Source organism: Epinephelus moara, chromosome 6 (assembly GCF_006386435.1).
Source record: "Epinephelus moara isolate mb chromosome 6, YSFRI_EMoa_1.0, whole genome shotgun sequence".
Classification (NCBI taxonomy): Eukaryota; Metazoa; Chordata; class Actinopteri; order Perciformes; family Serranidae; genus Epinephelus; species Epinephelus moara.
The window spans coordinates 30,463,261-30,477,743 of NC_065511.1; the positions used below are offsets into that span (position 1 = coordinate 30,463,261).

General features: G+C 42.6%; 2 protein-coding genes across 2 annotated transcripts in view; one reads left to right on the forward strand and one right to left on the reverse strand.

Annotated features, from left to right (window-relative positions):
- Window positions 1–1,628: 1,628 nt before the first annotated feature.
- LOC126392228 (cytochrome c oxidase subunit 6B1) lies at window positions 1,629–5,432 on the reverse strand. The gene is made up of 4 exons (XM_050047529.1): window positions 5,333–5,432; window positions 4,699–4,837; window positions 2,640–2,740; window positions 1,629–1,947 (listed from the first exon to the last, which is right to left on the reverse strand). Exons 2-4 carry the CDS (start codon window positions 4,802–4,804, stop codon window positions 1,894–1,896), a joined length of 261 nt encoding a protein of 86 aa, XP_049903486.1. The 5' UTR covers window positions 4,805–4,837; window positions 5,333–5,432; the 3' UTR covers window positions 1,629–1,893.
- Window positions 5,433–8,612: 3,180 nt separating this feature from the next.
- The window catches only part of rasip1 (Ras interacting protein 1), a 12,113-nt gene continuing 6,242 nt past the window's right edge, over window positions 8,613–14,483 (forward strand). The window contains exons 1-9 of the mRNA XM_050047346.1: window positions 8,613–8,896; window positions 9,597–9,718; window positions 9,992–10,443; window positions 10,618–10,878; window positions 10,962–11,203; window positions 11,290–11,451; window positions 11,976–12,180; window positions 12,265–12,563; window positions 12,667–12,828. Coding sequence (XP_049903303.1) covers window positions 9,597–9,718; window positions 9,992–10,443; window positions 10,618–10,878; window positions 10,962–11,203; window positions 11,290–11,451; window positions 11,976–12,180; window positions 12,265–12,563; window positions 12,667–12,828 — 1,905 coding nt within the window. The 5' untranslated portion in view covers window positions 8,613–8,896. The remainder of the gene's footprint in view (window positions 8,897–9,596; window positions 9,719–9,991; window positions 10,444–10,617; window positions 10,879–10,961; window positions 11,204–11,289; window positions 11,452–11,975; window positions 12,181–12,264; window positions 12,564–12,666; window positions 12,829–14,483) is intronic.

Sequence of the window (14,483 nt, forward strand, 5' to 3'; positions counted from 1 at the left end):
TGGTGTCACTAATGTTGGGTGTCCACCTTGAAACTGTGATGATTGTATAGATCAAGGGTGTCAAACTCATGTTAGTTCATGGGCCACATACAGCCCAATTTGATCTCAGATGGGCCGGACCAATAAAATCATTGCACAATAACCCATAGGTAACATTAGCTCCAATATTTTAACTTTTTTTGTGTAAAGAATTACATCTAAATTCTGTAGACGTTCATCCTTTTACAAAACAGATGAGCAGCCTGAGATGTCTCAAGAAAACTAAGTGCAATTTCAACAGTATGTCTCAGTTTTTTCCACATTCAGTCTGTCTACTTCTCACTGTCATTACATGTTCAATTATCCAGACGTTTCCTGATACAGATTCTTTTGAACTGAAGCTGCTGGTTGACAATATTTTGCACAATGTTCAATATCTTAAAACATGGTCACAGTAAGTATTCATTGTTGTATCAAGAGAGCTGTATTCAGGTCAGGGTGGAAAAACCTCTGAAGCAGAGTTGTACATGAAGTTGGCATTGTTTAACTTTCTCCTGAAATCTGGCACCTCTTAGTCTAGTCATTTAGTGGGCCGGAATGGACCCTCTGGCGGGCTGGTTCTGGCCCATGGGCCGTATGTTTGACACCCCTGGTATAGATCTTTGCTGCCGTGTTTAAGATGTGTGTGAAACATCTGCATTTTGCCAAAAAAATACACCTAATACCTTTCATTAAACTCCTTCAAAGTCATCAATACATATGTTACATGAGCTTGGACAGACATAGATGTGAACTGCAACTTGAGTGGTTAGTGGAGGCAACCAGCTGTGAGGCGGTGATACTAGTTTTAAAATGTTTTAAAGTTAATCCTTGTATCTTAGATTCGTTTGTGAAATCTGTTCATGTAGTGAATCTTCTGTACAGATTCAATTTGTGCCATGAAATCATTCTTCTCCTCAATCAAGTTAATCATGTTCTTTCACATCTCCACCTCTTCTGTGGTTTCCGAACTTGAAATCATTTCAGTAGAACAGTACAAATGTGTTGAAGGGTGCAGCACTATGCCAACACACCCTATCAGGCCTATTGATCAGCTTCCTTTCCTATTCAGTGTGCAGCATTGCCTCAGAGCATTAAATCAATCCAAATATACCAGATACCAGTCCTCAGAATTACTCAGTAAACCCACATCAATAAGCTTTACACCAGCAAATGCACGTCAGCTGTTTGGCTGCAGAGATACAGCTCAACTGCACCACCGTGTGGTAAAAATGGAGCATTACACCAAAACACGCATCTGGTATTAACATCACTGCCATCCTCTGGAAAAACTTTGTTATAGTTGTGATGCATTTTCACAGCAGACAGACCTGAGGGTGTTTCAGAGAATCGAAACACTTCATCTCTGGTGTAAAATTAGTCTGTAATACTTTGATGAAGAGAGGACAAGGCTGCAAAATCATTGTAGCTGAAGGCCGTGTTGGGTAATCCAGAGAGACTACAGGTCTCTGCAAGTTAAACTGAAAATCTGAATGGCAATCATTAGATATACGCCTGAACGGGTACAGGTAATAACCAGGCTTGCTTCGTGAAATAAAAAAAATATATATAAAAAACATGTCTGGCTTGGAGAAAGCACTGAGGCGGTATAATGAACGACATCCTTTTATTAAATCCGCACTGTATTTATTGATGAATAAAGCCGAAAAGAACTTTATAATAAGGACAGGAAAAACCTTCAGACCTTAACATGCAGGGTAAAAAGTTGTGCGTGGTTATATTTTAAGTCAATAAGAGTACCATCACTGATGAAGATGTGTTAGCTTTTTGAAGATGTCCTTAGGCACACTACAGAGGTAAATGTGCGCGTAACAGAGTGTTATAGACTGTCCTGATCAACAACGGCTGTCAGTTTCAGATCTTCCCAGGGAAACTTCCGCTCTCTATCTGCTCATCCCATTTGCCGACCTGAGGGAGACATGAGAGAAAACATTTAGTTCTACTAGACAAAAAAACTTTAAGTATCCACAGATCTGTTGCTTTACAACTTTCAACTTAATTTGTCCCTGATGGACAATTAGTCTTCATCATAATCCACAGTGGTTTCATGTCAATCTGACAACACAGCACTAACAGATCTGAGCTTGTAAATCATTCCTGGCCTTGGGGGTGGTGTGTGTGTGTCACAGTAGTCTCACAGCTGTTGCATCTGATGTCATCAGCAAACAGCTTAGAAAATCTTAACTGATTTTCTGAGCTTTCACTGCATAAGATGAAAGACTATTTTGTCAGAAAAATGAAAATACGATGAAACAGGATCAAAAAAGCAGTAAATTGTATTCTTTTTTAATGCCCTTTATCACATGCAGTTTAATGTGTGTTTCAAAGAACCTAAAACCAGTTAGCAATCAATCATGTGACAAAATGAAGCAATACTTCATGAGAAAATAAACCAAACATAGGCAAAAACAAGAACACAAAACAGAAAATCAAGACACAGGAAACCAATGAGTCTGTCTGAGCTACATGAGCTAGCCTTGGCTTTCCACTACTATCAACATTCAGTGTGCACTGAAACTTTCTCTGGGAACTGTAAAGGTTAAAAAATGGTTAGTTAGGTTTACTGGGGAACTAGCTGGTGGTATAATCCTTTAACTTACCCAGCTCATGGGACAGAGGCTCTTGTAAACCCTCTGGTACCAGTCACAGGGAGCCACATCCTGGCCTTTGGCTGACAGGGCCTTGTTGCACCTGTGGAAGTCTGAAGCAAAAGAAAAAGTAGCAAAAAGAGTTCAAGGTTACTCATCTGACACAATGTTCTTTCCAAAACCAGCATCAAAAGAAGCCACAGAGATCCAAGAACGGTCAGTACCGGCATGATGGTGCAGAGTGTACAACCAGAGCTTATCTTGGTTCCATACATTTTATTAACAAGACGTTCAACCTTTAATGTGAGGCAGAAAGTATCTACCACACCACTATGATGAAGCTGTTTTTATAAAACTCTTTTCAATTATAACCTTACATGGTTTGATGATTATGAAAGAAGGCACTTCAGACAATTTAACAGTCTAGTGTGTAGGATTTAGTGGCATCTAGCAGTGAGGTTGCAACACTACAACATACCGAAACATCTCCTTTGTGCCAAGCGTGTTGGGGAATTATGGTCACCAACGCAAATGGCTCTGTCTAGATCCAGATGGAATACAAATGTCCACCCTCTGGACTTGAGGACTGAGCCCTCGCAGACTTCAGTCGTACATACTGTGACATGTTCACTGTCATAGGTAAAGTCTGTGAGGGCAGAGACTGCAAGCAGCTGATAGACAGGACTCAGGTCTGTTTCACTCATTGAAATGTTTGAGCAACAACTATAGTCATTTAAAAGGGGATCGCTGCTGCCATACTTTTTCTGCTCATCTCTCCCAGCAGACAACAAGATATAACTCCCATAAGCTTTCTTGTGACTGAACAAAATGCATTTCTATACAATATACAGGCTGCACATATTTAAATTATGTGCACTGACTAAAGTTGAATTGATTCAAAACACAGACTATGACTAAATAAATCAGGTAAGTCTACTAGTTACATTAGAAAACATGCTTTTGTTGTTTTCCAGCCAGTTTTCTAGCCTTTATATTTGGCATTACACTGCTCAGCCTTTATAGGGCAGGCTGCAATAATTAAATGCATTTTGATTTTGATTACCTCTATAGTCTATACCTCCACATATGTCTGTATGATGATGTGGCTGAATACTATTCCTGGCCTACACAATTCAAGCTGCATTTTAAGAGGCTACAGTAATTGTTTTGTACATTCATAACTTTTGTTTTTTTTAGTCAGCTATTACAAAAAAAAACAAACTACAATGTCACATCTGTATTGCAATGACTTTTTGGCAATTAAATCAATAAAGTCTGGTGAAGTCTGCACCCCAAGCTGACTCTCTAGAAGTCTACAGAAACTCTGCTTGAAGCCCCTTGTGGACTGGATGATCTGTGGATTTAGACAGACCCCTGCACTCCCAGACTTAACGGGAATGTGCCCATAAAGTCCACGGGTCCGCACGAGCGGTGAGGTCTTGACATCTGGATTCAGGACCAGTGTTTGAGTTGTCTGTTCTAAGCTACTGTAGAACACATGACATTCTCAGTTGAGGAGGACTCGCTCTTTATGTAGATATAACCAGCTTATTCTGAACTATACTATATTCAGTTTTGGCCAATGTAGCCCTTAATTCCTACAGACTGAACTTTCAACACTGTTTTTTTTAATAATTCACCATGAATTAAAGTGGCAACTATTTCTATTGCAACATTAAAAAAAAAATGACATGACATTGTTAAATCTTTTTTGCGCATACAGCCTATAACTTACAGTTAAACTTAAAAAACTATATTTTTAAAAGCAACCAATGTCATGTGGAGGTCACACTTTTTTTGTGAAAATGTTCTGAATAAGTGAATGACGACTGATTTGTAAACTTCCTTTAGCTGTCAGTTGTCTTGTGCTGTAAAGTGTGAATATGATAGTTGTATACACACAAAATATTGTGAATGTCAACAAAGATTTTACCTACACAGTCACAAACTTGCTGACATACACACATTTCATTAGTGCACCTGGTGGTAAAACACTGCGTTTATCGGTTTATAAGTGCTCCAGTAAGAAGTCCAATGCTATTAATCACAACATATTGGTCCATGTCCTCACCCAGGTAGTTCTGGAAGCAGTTGCGGGTCTGGTTAGTGTTGGGGAAACGGGCGTCAAAGGGAGCCGTCCTGTAGTTCCTGATCTTGTCCTCAACTGTCTCAGACATCTTTATGAGCTTCAATCACTCGTCTAAAAGATACTGAAACACACAGACATGAGATTGATTAACTCAGAGCTGCTGCAGGTTTATAAAACACATCTGATGAAGACAGCTATCAGTGTCATCCAATACAGCGGCTCAATGTTAGCCTGATAAGCTAAATATAGCATTGCGATCAAAGTTAAACTTAGGTCAGCTTTGTTTGCGCTTTTATCGCTACTAGTTTATCATTATCTATAATGACATCTAACTCTTGATATATTTTTGGACATAAAGAAACGTAAAAACCGTGACATAACCGCATAACTTTGGACACAAGTTAGCATAGTTTGCATAGCTCGACAAAGTGTTGTCGGATAGCTAGTGTTAGCGGTTAGCTCGTTGCTAGCATTAAAAGAATCGTGTTAGCTAACATAATTGAGAACGCCTGCTTGTTGCAAGAGCTTCAGCGGGCCAAAACATGAGAGAGCCTGACAAATATTAACGTAAAGTTTATATAAAGCACACAATGTTTCGAAGTTGCCGACAGCTAACCTTGGGACGTTTCTTGATGTGTCCTCGGAGCGCTCCGGAAATATGCCCTTCGTCGTCACCGCGCAAAGGATGCTGGGATATGTGCTGGTGGGAATGCCTGACCAAACCAGAGCCTGAACCAAACTTCACTTTACAGGTGTCTGAAATCTGTTTTATCAAGTTTTTTTGAACTATAATGTCTATATTAAATATTTATAGTCTATCCCATAATAGAGAGATCATTTCAGCATACAAATGTAATGCAACAGAGACAAAAATGGCCAATTACAGTGAAATATATTATGTTGCTTTGTTGATATTTCCCACCTCAGCAGGTGGGTGGATCCACACAAAACTATAGTATGTTGGTGGTTTTTAAAACTCCAATGTAAGATTTAGAGAGAAATATTAACAGAAAAGGAATATAATATAATAAGCCAATATAAGGAGCTCGGAGTAGAGTTGCAGCTACTTCGCATCGAAACGGGTCAGTTGAGGTGGTTCAGGCACCTGATCAGGATGCCTCCTGGGCACCTCCCATTAGAGGTATTCTGGTAACGTCCAGCTGGAGGGATTACATAAATTGTCTGGTCTGGTAACACCTCGGGGTCCCCCAGGAGGAGCTGGAAAGCATTGCTGGAGAGAGGGACGTTTGGAATACTTTTTCTGCCTGCTGCCCTGCAACCCGGCTTTGGGTAAGCAATTGAAAATGGATGGATGGATGGATGGATGGATGGATATCGTGTACGCTGTCTATAGTGTATAATCACCTGTTTTCATTCATTTAGAATGAGCTGTCTATATGTACATAGAGAGTGGGTCCTTTTCCACTGAACTCTCTGTGTTGTTTCTACAGCATCCTAGAATGGACAAACCAACATGCCTCTACATGCTTGGCACATGAAAGAAGTTTAAGTTGGTAAGTTGGTTGTAGTCTGCAACTTCAGCCACTAGCTGTCACTAAATCCTACACACTAGACCTTTAAGGGAAGCAGTATTGACAGATAGCTAATTTCAGTCATTGCTAAAAGTTTATGATTTTGAAACTTAACAATGGGTAACTTAATCTTGGTTGCTGACATGACCTCACCTCTCTGACTGCAGGACTAACCGTTTTCAAATCAAGCTTAACACAATACTCCACTCAAAATGTGTGTTTTTAGTATCAAATATGCCTGTAGGCTTAAACGGTGGTTTACAAAATTAAGTTCTACATTTCTGTTTGGCATGTTTTATGTTTCCACAGAGGACTGCAGCTGTGCTCAGCTTGAATTAGTGTGGCTTCCAATGAATCACGAGATTTCAAAAGTGTGAAAAAGCATCAAAATATGAAAACCTCTCAAACCAACACAACTCCATTCATTGCTGTCTATCTGTATTCTCAGCTAGGCAGTAATTGTAAGACATATTTAGGGAGGCACGTGTGCTATGCTACGACAGACAACCACACATCATGTGAAAGAATCATTAGCAAACGTAATCATCATCATAAATGTACTTAAAAAATTGCCATTATTATTACTAATACTTCCAGTATCACAGTGTACTGCAGTTCTGCATGTGGTTTGTCCAAGTGGTGTTGCCGTACCTCAGCAGAAGCTGTTGCTCAACAGCTGTGGGTTGGTACAATCAGTGTCACATGGTGCTGTGTCTGTATTTCATCACTTTCAAATGTAAAACGTAGAAAACTAGTGTTATGTAGGCTGTGTCACTGCTGACTGTTATAGTTAGGGTGAAGTGTTATTATGTTCTAAAAATGTCTTTAAAAAGTGACAGACATGATGACCGGGTGGGTCAACGACTCACATGTGACCTTAACAGCTCTGTAAGGGCTCACACCCACACAGGGTTTAAAGCCTGTGACTCTGCACCAGTCCATTATAACTGAAGAAGCCACTTGGATGAGAAGTGAAACGTCTTTAGGAAACTCAAGCAAGTCCAGTTGCCTACGACATAGCACTTAAGATTAAAAAGTCGTAAACAAGTCATTGTGTGTACACTTTTCATATGCTGTGTCCCTAAAATGGCACCCTGTCATCAAACTTTAAGAACCCCTGATCTAAGATATTTGTTTTAAAATGCTCTAAAATCATCAGCTTAGCCGTTCAGTTTCTAAAAGTTTATCCTGGCGGGAATTCCACAGAGCATTGATACACTTAGAGTTAGTTAGTTGAGTTGATACACTTAATTCTGTTAGTCATGAAGAAGAGAGGCCTATTTTTAAAGCCTACTTAACAATATATTTGGTTTTGGTATTTCAAGTCAAAGTTCTCAAGTGGCTCCAAATAAGATTCTTGACTCAAGTCAAAGTCATTGACACGAGTCCCCTCAGGCCAAAAGAAAACACAGCTTTTATGATGTAACCAGTTGAACTCTAATGTCTCCATTTTTCATTTTAAATTCATTTGATTAAATATTTCTTTTTACATATTTGACAACATCACTCAGTAGGCTTATATATTCTTTGTTTGCCTGCTCCACGTCATTGAAGCTGTCACACATCAGCTTATTGGTAGTGATTATTTGCTCAAAAATAAGACTGGTGAGGAGGTCAGTTACAGTTAGACCTGACTTGTTGTATCAGTATGATGACTGATGATAGTATCAGGCTAACATTACAGCTTCTGTACATGTTGCATGTTGTTGAATTAAATCAATCTGTTCTCTTCTCCTTCAGTGACACTTTGAGGCAGTGAAGGAGCCCCTGAAGTGGAACAATGGTTACTGACCCGCATTGATGACATATTTGGCCTGAAAATGCAGATTTCTGAGAATCTATCCCCTGCAGTGGGACACAGCGACAACCGCCTTTCTCTTTCCATCACAATCTTCCTGTCGAAGAAAAGGTCAGGGATCACAGGTGTTTCTGTCGCTGCCTCTAGCTTCCTGTCTCGCTGTGTACGTTTCCTTCACCCTCTTTCCAGCAAAACTTCAAACTGGGCCTCGTGTGTTTTCTGATGCAAGTGTTTTAATCATGAAATCACGGAGCAGATGTAAATGGCCACATTATTGGGAACTTGTGAGAGCTATGTTTGACATAATTAAACTTTATTTGAAGGAAACCGTTACACCGTATTTGCCCAACTCATACAGACCAGATCTAGTAGCTTTATGGTATATAATACAGTATATAATATTCCCAATAAGGTCTCAAAGATTCATATATGTGTGTAAATTCACCCTTCCCTCGCTCTCAGCCAATCTCTCCCTTTCTCCCTCACTCAGTCAGGATATAGGTGTTGTCCACAGCAAAGGAAGGAAATTCTGTCACTTAGAACAATGGGCCTGTTTCTCTATCTATAGACGCAGAGAGGCTGAGAGCCAGAGGGAGCAGATTTTAGTCCAGTTAGAGAGAAAAACGAAAGAAAAAAACGTACTTTAGTGAAGCGAACTAATTGAAGTAATGGATAGGAAGAGTTAGAAATGTGCGAGTAGACACGTGACAGATTTAGGCCTTTTCAAAATGGAATTTCATCGCGGGGAAAAGAATACGTACGTGGTTATTAGATTACTTTGAGCTGGATATTTGAATTTCGTTGGTGGAGAATCAGCGTGACACTATTAAAGGATCCAAAGTTACTGTGGGTAAGTGCTATACCTAACAATCTAACACTGAAAGCATTTGTATTTCCTTTACTGTTTTGATTTAATGGTTTTTGAAATATTTCACCGTGACATCTAGGATAGGGTTAAAAACTGCCATCTTTTTTCTGTCTAGCTCGACAACAGCTAATTCTAAGTGTGGAAACACATGTCAAGGTATGACATGGGGTGATAATTTTGTTTAGGCCTCCAAATTCCACCTGTGAGGTGAAAAAACATCAAGTGTGAGCCTTAATTTTGATGGTAATTTACATATAAGTAAGGCTGAGAATAGGACAGGCAGTGACCTTTGGAGTGGGTATTTCCCCGTCAGTGTAACAGCTGGACCTGAGTCCTACAAAAGATGCTTCCTGTTTGAGAATGGGAAGCTCACACTTTGATTTTCAGGGGCTGATTGAGGGGTGTTTTGGGTTAATTTCTTTCTGTTTGCTTTCACCTTGTTGACAACCTGCTGCACATATCCTGTTGTTGTTGTTTTTTGATGGTGACATCATGCCATTGTTTTATTGTTTCAGTCCTGGCATTGCTGACACACATTCCTCACTACAGCATGGGGGTAGATTAAGCAGATTAGGGGAAACGTGACTTTTGCTGTTTCTTGACAAAACTTCAGATTATTAATGTGGAAAGACACATTTGATCTTAATATGTGCATATGTTTGTTTGTTTGTGTCTCTGTCAGATGGAGGGGTCTGGCAGTCCTCGCTTCAGAAAGCTCCATTTCCCAGTGGGTCTGTGGATCAACTCGCCCAGGAAACACTTTGCCAAGCTGGGGGGTCGCTGGCCCAGCGCTATTTCTGTCAAGTCAGTCTGAAGTTCTCTTCAACTCACTTGTTTTGCTTCTGTTGCGTGACTTTGATGCCAGTTGTTGTTTAGTTAGACTCCAGTGCCTGATTGTTGGATGAACAGTTCGTGTGTTGATGTCACCTTATCTCCCACTGTCATTTGTATCCCGTCAACCCTTCCCTGTTTTATTTTAGTCCTTGTTGTTTGTCAGTCATAATTCACAGCTGACTGGTGCCTTCCTTTCTCCTTCCTCTCTCCTCCATCTGTCTTCCCCTCCTCTGTTGTTCTCAGGTCGACCACCAGCTCTGACGCAGCCTCCCTCCACGAGGCCCCCTCTGCTCCTTCCTCTTCCCTTTCTAACTCCACCCCCTCGCTGGCTTCCCCTACCCCGTCCCCATCTCCTTCCCCGGCCTTCCTTAGGCCGCGGCCTGCCGGGCCCCAGTCCCGCACAAAGCGCCTTTCCCACCTCTTCCTGCGAGGGCGCTCTAACAGCGACAGGGACCGGGCGGTGGGGGAGAGGGAAAGAGAGGTTTGGGCTCATTCAGCTGCCCCCACCTCCCACCACTACTTGCCCCCTGCCTCTTCTTCTGCCCCGGGCCTGATCAAGATCTACGGGGATGCCCTCTCCAGTGGGGCCAACTACCGCTCCCTGCTGGCCAACATTCACTCTACAGCTAGACAGCTCATCGCTCAGGTCATCACTCGGTACACTGAGAGGGAGAGGGAGGAGACAGATGACGCAGGTATGAGAGAGGGAAATTTTTTCTCATTTGGACCTCTGCTGCGACCCATTACTGGGAATTGTTTGCTCAAATATTTTTAACCAATTGGGAATGACTTAATATAAACATAAACAGCGGTGTTATGGAAAAATAATTAACCCCCCTCTCCTCCTCCCTTCCTCCATTACCTTCTAGTTCTCCAGAAACACAGCCCAGAGGACTTCCTGTTGTGTGATGTCATTGGAAAGCCCATCCAGCAGCCAGATGGAGCTATCAAATGGGAGACAGAGTGCCGGAGAAGCGTTGCCCCATGGGAATGTCCCTTGTTGTTAGTGGACATGTGGCGGCCTAAGGATGGATTTGAGCGACGCTTTGAAATCCAGAGAAGGGAAGACTATGAGAGAGAAGAGAGGGAGAGGGAGAAGGAGCGTGAGAGGGAGGGAGAGAACTATCAAGGTATGTTCAAGACTCGACAGGCAGGTCTCTTTATACACGACACAGGGACAGACTGATCCAACCTCTGGTTGTCTGGGCAACAGGTGTGCGCTGGCGGCGGAGCAGGATGTCATCAGGAGGCGGACCAGAGGAGAGCGAGCGCGGTCACCGTGGAAGGAACTCAGAGCTCAGGAGGAGCATCAGTGACATGAACCTAAGTCTGCGGCGTCGCCAAGGCAACCATGTCAGCAATGACCCACGTGGCTCCGGTAACCGGCCTAACAACAACGGAGGAGTGCAGGACAGGAAGAACATTGTGAGCATGATCAGCCCACAGCCAGGAGAGGTAAAGAAGACGATGTGGTGAGAAAAACTGAATGAATCGTGCATTTGGCGTTCAGACCATCATTTCTTAACCTTCTTTTTCTTCAGATTAGAGCTTCAAGAGCTGAAGCAAAGGTCGGATGGACAAACCAGCCAGAGGACGACAAGGATTACTCCAGCTGTGACCTGGAAGTGATGTCACAAAGTCTGATCCTTCCACCCACAGACCGACCCTACTTCCTGTTGCTGCAGGGTTACGATCAGAGCAAGGCGAGACACGCTGGCAGATGATATCACACACACAAACACTCACAAACAACACTCCCACGCACATGGACCCATGCACATTTAGGTGGTATACCCCATAGCAAGGTGCATAAACACTGATGTGCACATTTGCAAACTAACAGGCATTTTTGTGGAGGATCTGTGCAGACGTACACGCGTGCACACACCCTGTGCATGACATCATACCTGCATGTCTGTAATCGCCACATACCATCAGGGTTTCCATCTCTCCACAAGCCTCTCCCATTCAGCATCCTGCACAAAACAGCCTCAGAGCAGCACAATGCCTCAACAATTTATCCAGCGAAAGCATAAAACCCCTCTGTGTACATCACTTCATCGCACACAATGACCTCACACAGGTCTCCATTGTAACAAACTGTGACACACTTCATACCTTATCAGCCACCTTCTGTTCAAGTTAACATCTCTGAGATGGAAGATTGATATAAACCGTAGCACTTAAAAGATAACAGACCTCCCTGACTTTCTTCTGCTCTGTTTAGGATTTTGTTTTGTATATCATGGCGGGACATACGCATGTGTTTGGAAGGAAGCCCACAGTAAGAGAAAGAGAGAAGGATAGAGAAAGGGAGAGGAAGGGGAAGAGGCCTCTGAAGGTGGACACCTTCCTCTCTGCCCCTGACCTCTTGGCCAGACACTTATTGATCAGGAGAGACTCAGCTGTTCCTGAGGCGCCTGCCAGACAAGGTACCAAAACACTAACTCATATCATACTTGAATCCTTGGTGCTATGTTAAAGTCCACCTTAATCTAATATTCATTTCATCACAGCTCTGATGCGGCCCTTCAGAGGAGGAGCAGTCACACACAACGGAGTGGCCCTTTACAGGGAGACGGTCCTAAAGCCTGGGGATGTGATTGGTCTGGGGAACCACTTCCTTTTCCTGTACCGTGACCCCCGTGTGACCCCAGCTCCACCGCTGGCATTGACCTTGCCATGGCAGGCGGATGCCTCTATCACCTGCTGCCCCTCAGGGCTGGTGGACCGACAGGAAGCTCTCAGGCAGTACCTGGGATCTACGGAGGCAGAACTGAAGTTTCATCCTCGTCACGCAGATACTCTGTTACAGGTGAGACATGAGACAAAAAAAGCTTTTACTAACTATCCATTTATCCGGAATTATAAAGAAATAGCCTTGTTGACATATGTTGTGTTTATCCCTTTTCTTTTAGGAGATAATCTCCAAAAATTCCTCCCCAGACTCTGGAGGCGGGCCTTTAGCTCCTGCGTATCTCCTGTCAATCATGATAGATCATGCCTCCAAACACCTGGACCCCGCTCTCACGCCACAGATATTACTCAAGTCTGCCAATCTAATCAAAGAAATTGTCTGGGTACGTTAAAAAAACAGCTTGATATCTAAAAAATTACATGTTGACTGTCCTGCTGGCCCCGGAGTTATGGTTCTGACCATGAGCCACAACAACCACAACAAGGTGGACCTTTGTCGCATGTCATTTCACATCTCTCTCTCTTACCCGATTTCTGTTAATCTTTCTAGCTCTGGCTCTACAAGAAAATCCTACTTAGACACAGCTCTGCATTAAGCTACATGCTAACGTTGGCATGCTAACATACTCACAATGGCAGTGATACCACACTGATGTCTGGCAGATATAATGTTAGCCACTTTCACCATCTTAGTTTAGCATGTTAGCAGGCTATCTTTTGATAATTCACAAACAAACATCTTGGATTTTTGGAGCCAGAAGGGACCATATTTGGACAATAGGGTGGAGATAACCCTAATGCTAGCTGCTAGCTTAATTAGTACAGCTCCTTTATGGCTATAGTTAACTGTGAATGCGAATGCTATTTCATGCTAGCAAAATATAGGCTTAAAACCATTAAAACAAAATGCACCTAGAAGGTCTTTTAGTACAACCAAATGCTGAACAAGACTTTTTTAGAAGACCAAAATGTTACAATTAGCTTTCATAAACTGAAAACACACTCAGCAGCCACTCCCTTAATTTTGCATAACTTTAAGCCTAAACAATATTTAAACTGGCAAGTTATATAAAAATTCACCCCCTCATAGTTTTCATGAATAGATAAATTAGCTATAAAGTCCAAAAGTTTTTTGTACCAGGCTGTGAACAAGGTTATTTCTGCTGTACAGTTTGGCATTTTAACACAGGTGTCTATGGGGATTGACTCGCCTCTGGAGCCAGCCTCAAGTGGCCATTAGAGGAACTGCAGTTTTTGGCATTTCTGCATTGGCTTCATTTTCAGCCACGGAGGTTGCTGCTTGGTATTTGGTCATAAACCAAAGTACTGGACAAATCATAATTTTGAACTGATGATGATGCTCAACTAAGGTTAGGGGTGCACCAAAGTTATCACTGAACCAGATTTTATGGCAAACCACTCTGGCAGTTGTTAAGACGTTTAAATAAAAAACAAAAATATCAACCTGCTGGTAATGCTGAAGAAAAAAGTCAGGGGATCACCCAAGTCAGTTGGATTCATCCTCTTGAAACCATGAATCCATGAATGTCAGTCCATCCAACAGCTGAGATATTATGGTGTGAACCTAGGTAGTGAACCGACTCATATTGCCATCCACAGAGCTGTGCCTCTAGCCTGGCTAAGAAACAACAGCTGAACATTTAAAATGTGCCCGGTGTTATGGTATGGTAACCGAAATAATGAAATACCTCATAGGATTAGTGGTGGTTCATCTGCAGTAACAACTGAACCGTGAACTTTTTTGGGGACAGTATTGCATGACAGCATGGCCATGACCTTTTTGAACCAGCTTGGCAGAAAAACATCAGGTAGGCAGATTCAGTCAGACAGAAAAACCAGCAGACAGACACGTGCCCTTCATTGTGGCCTGCTACGTTGTGGACAGGAGCGAGGATGAGCTGATGTCACTGCCCTCCTGCTGGAAAAAGTGCTGTAATTGTCCTGGCTGCAGGGCGAGACTCCGCTCCCCCTCCCCCCCCCCCCCCCCCCCCCCCCCCCCCCCCCCCCCCCCCCCCCC

What these genes read in the sequence shown, in the direction of transcription:
- LOC126392228 (XM_050047529.1), bottom strand. Translation starts at nt 4,804, where the DNA reads ATGTCTGAGACAGTTGAGGACAAGATCAGGAACTACAGGACGGCTCCC. An exon ending in CTGCTTCCAGAACTACCTGG is followed by an intron (nt 2,741 to 4,698) that starts GTGAGGACATGG and finishes CTTTTGCTTCAG; the next exon opens with ACTTCCACAGGTGCAACAAG. An exon ending in GCCTCTGTCCCATGAGCTGG is followed by an intron (nt 1,948 to 2,639) that starts GTAAGTTAAAGG and finishes TGTCTCCCTCAG; the next exon opens with GTCGGCAAATGGGATGAGCA.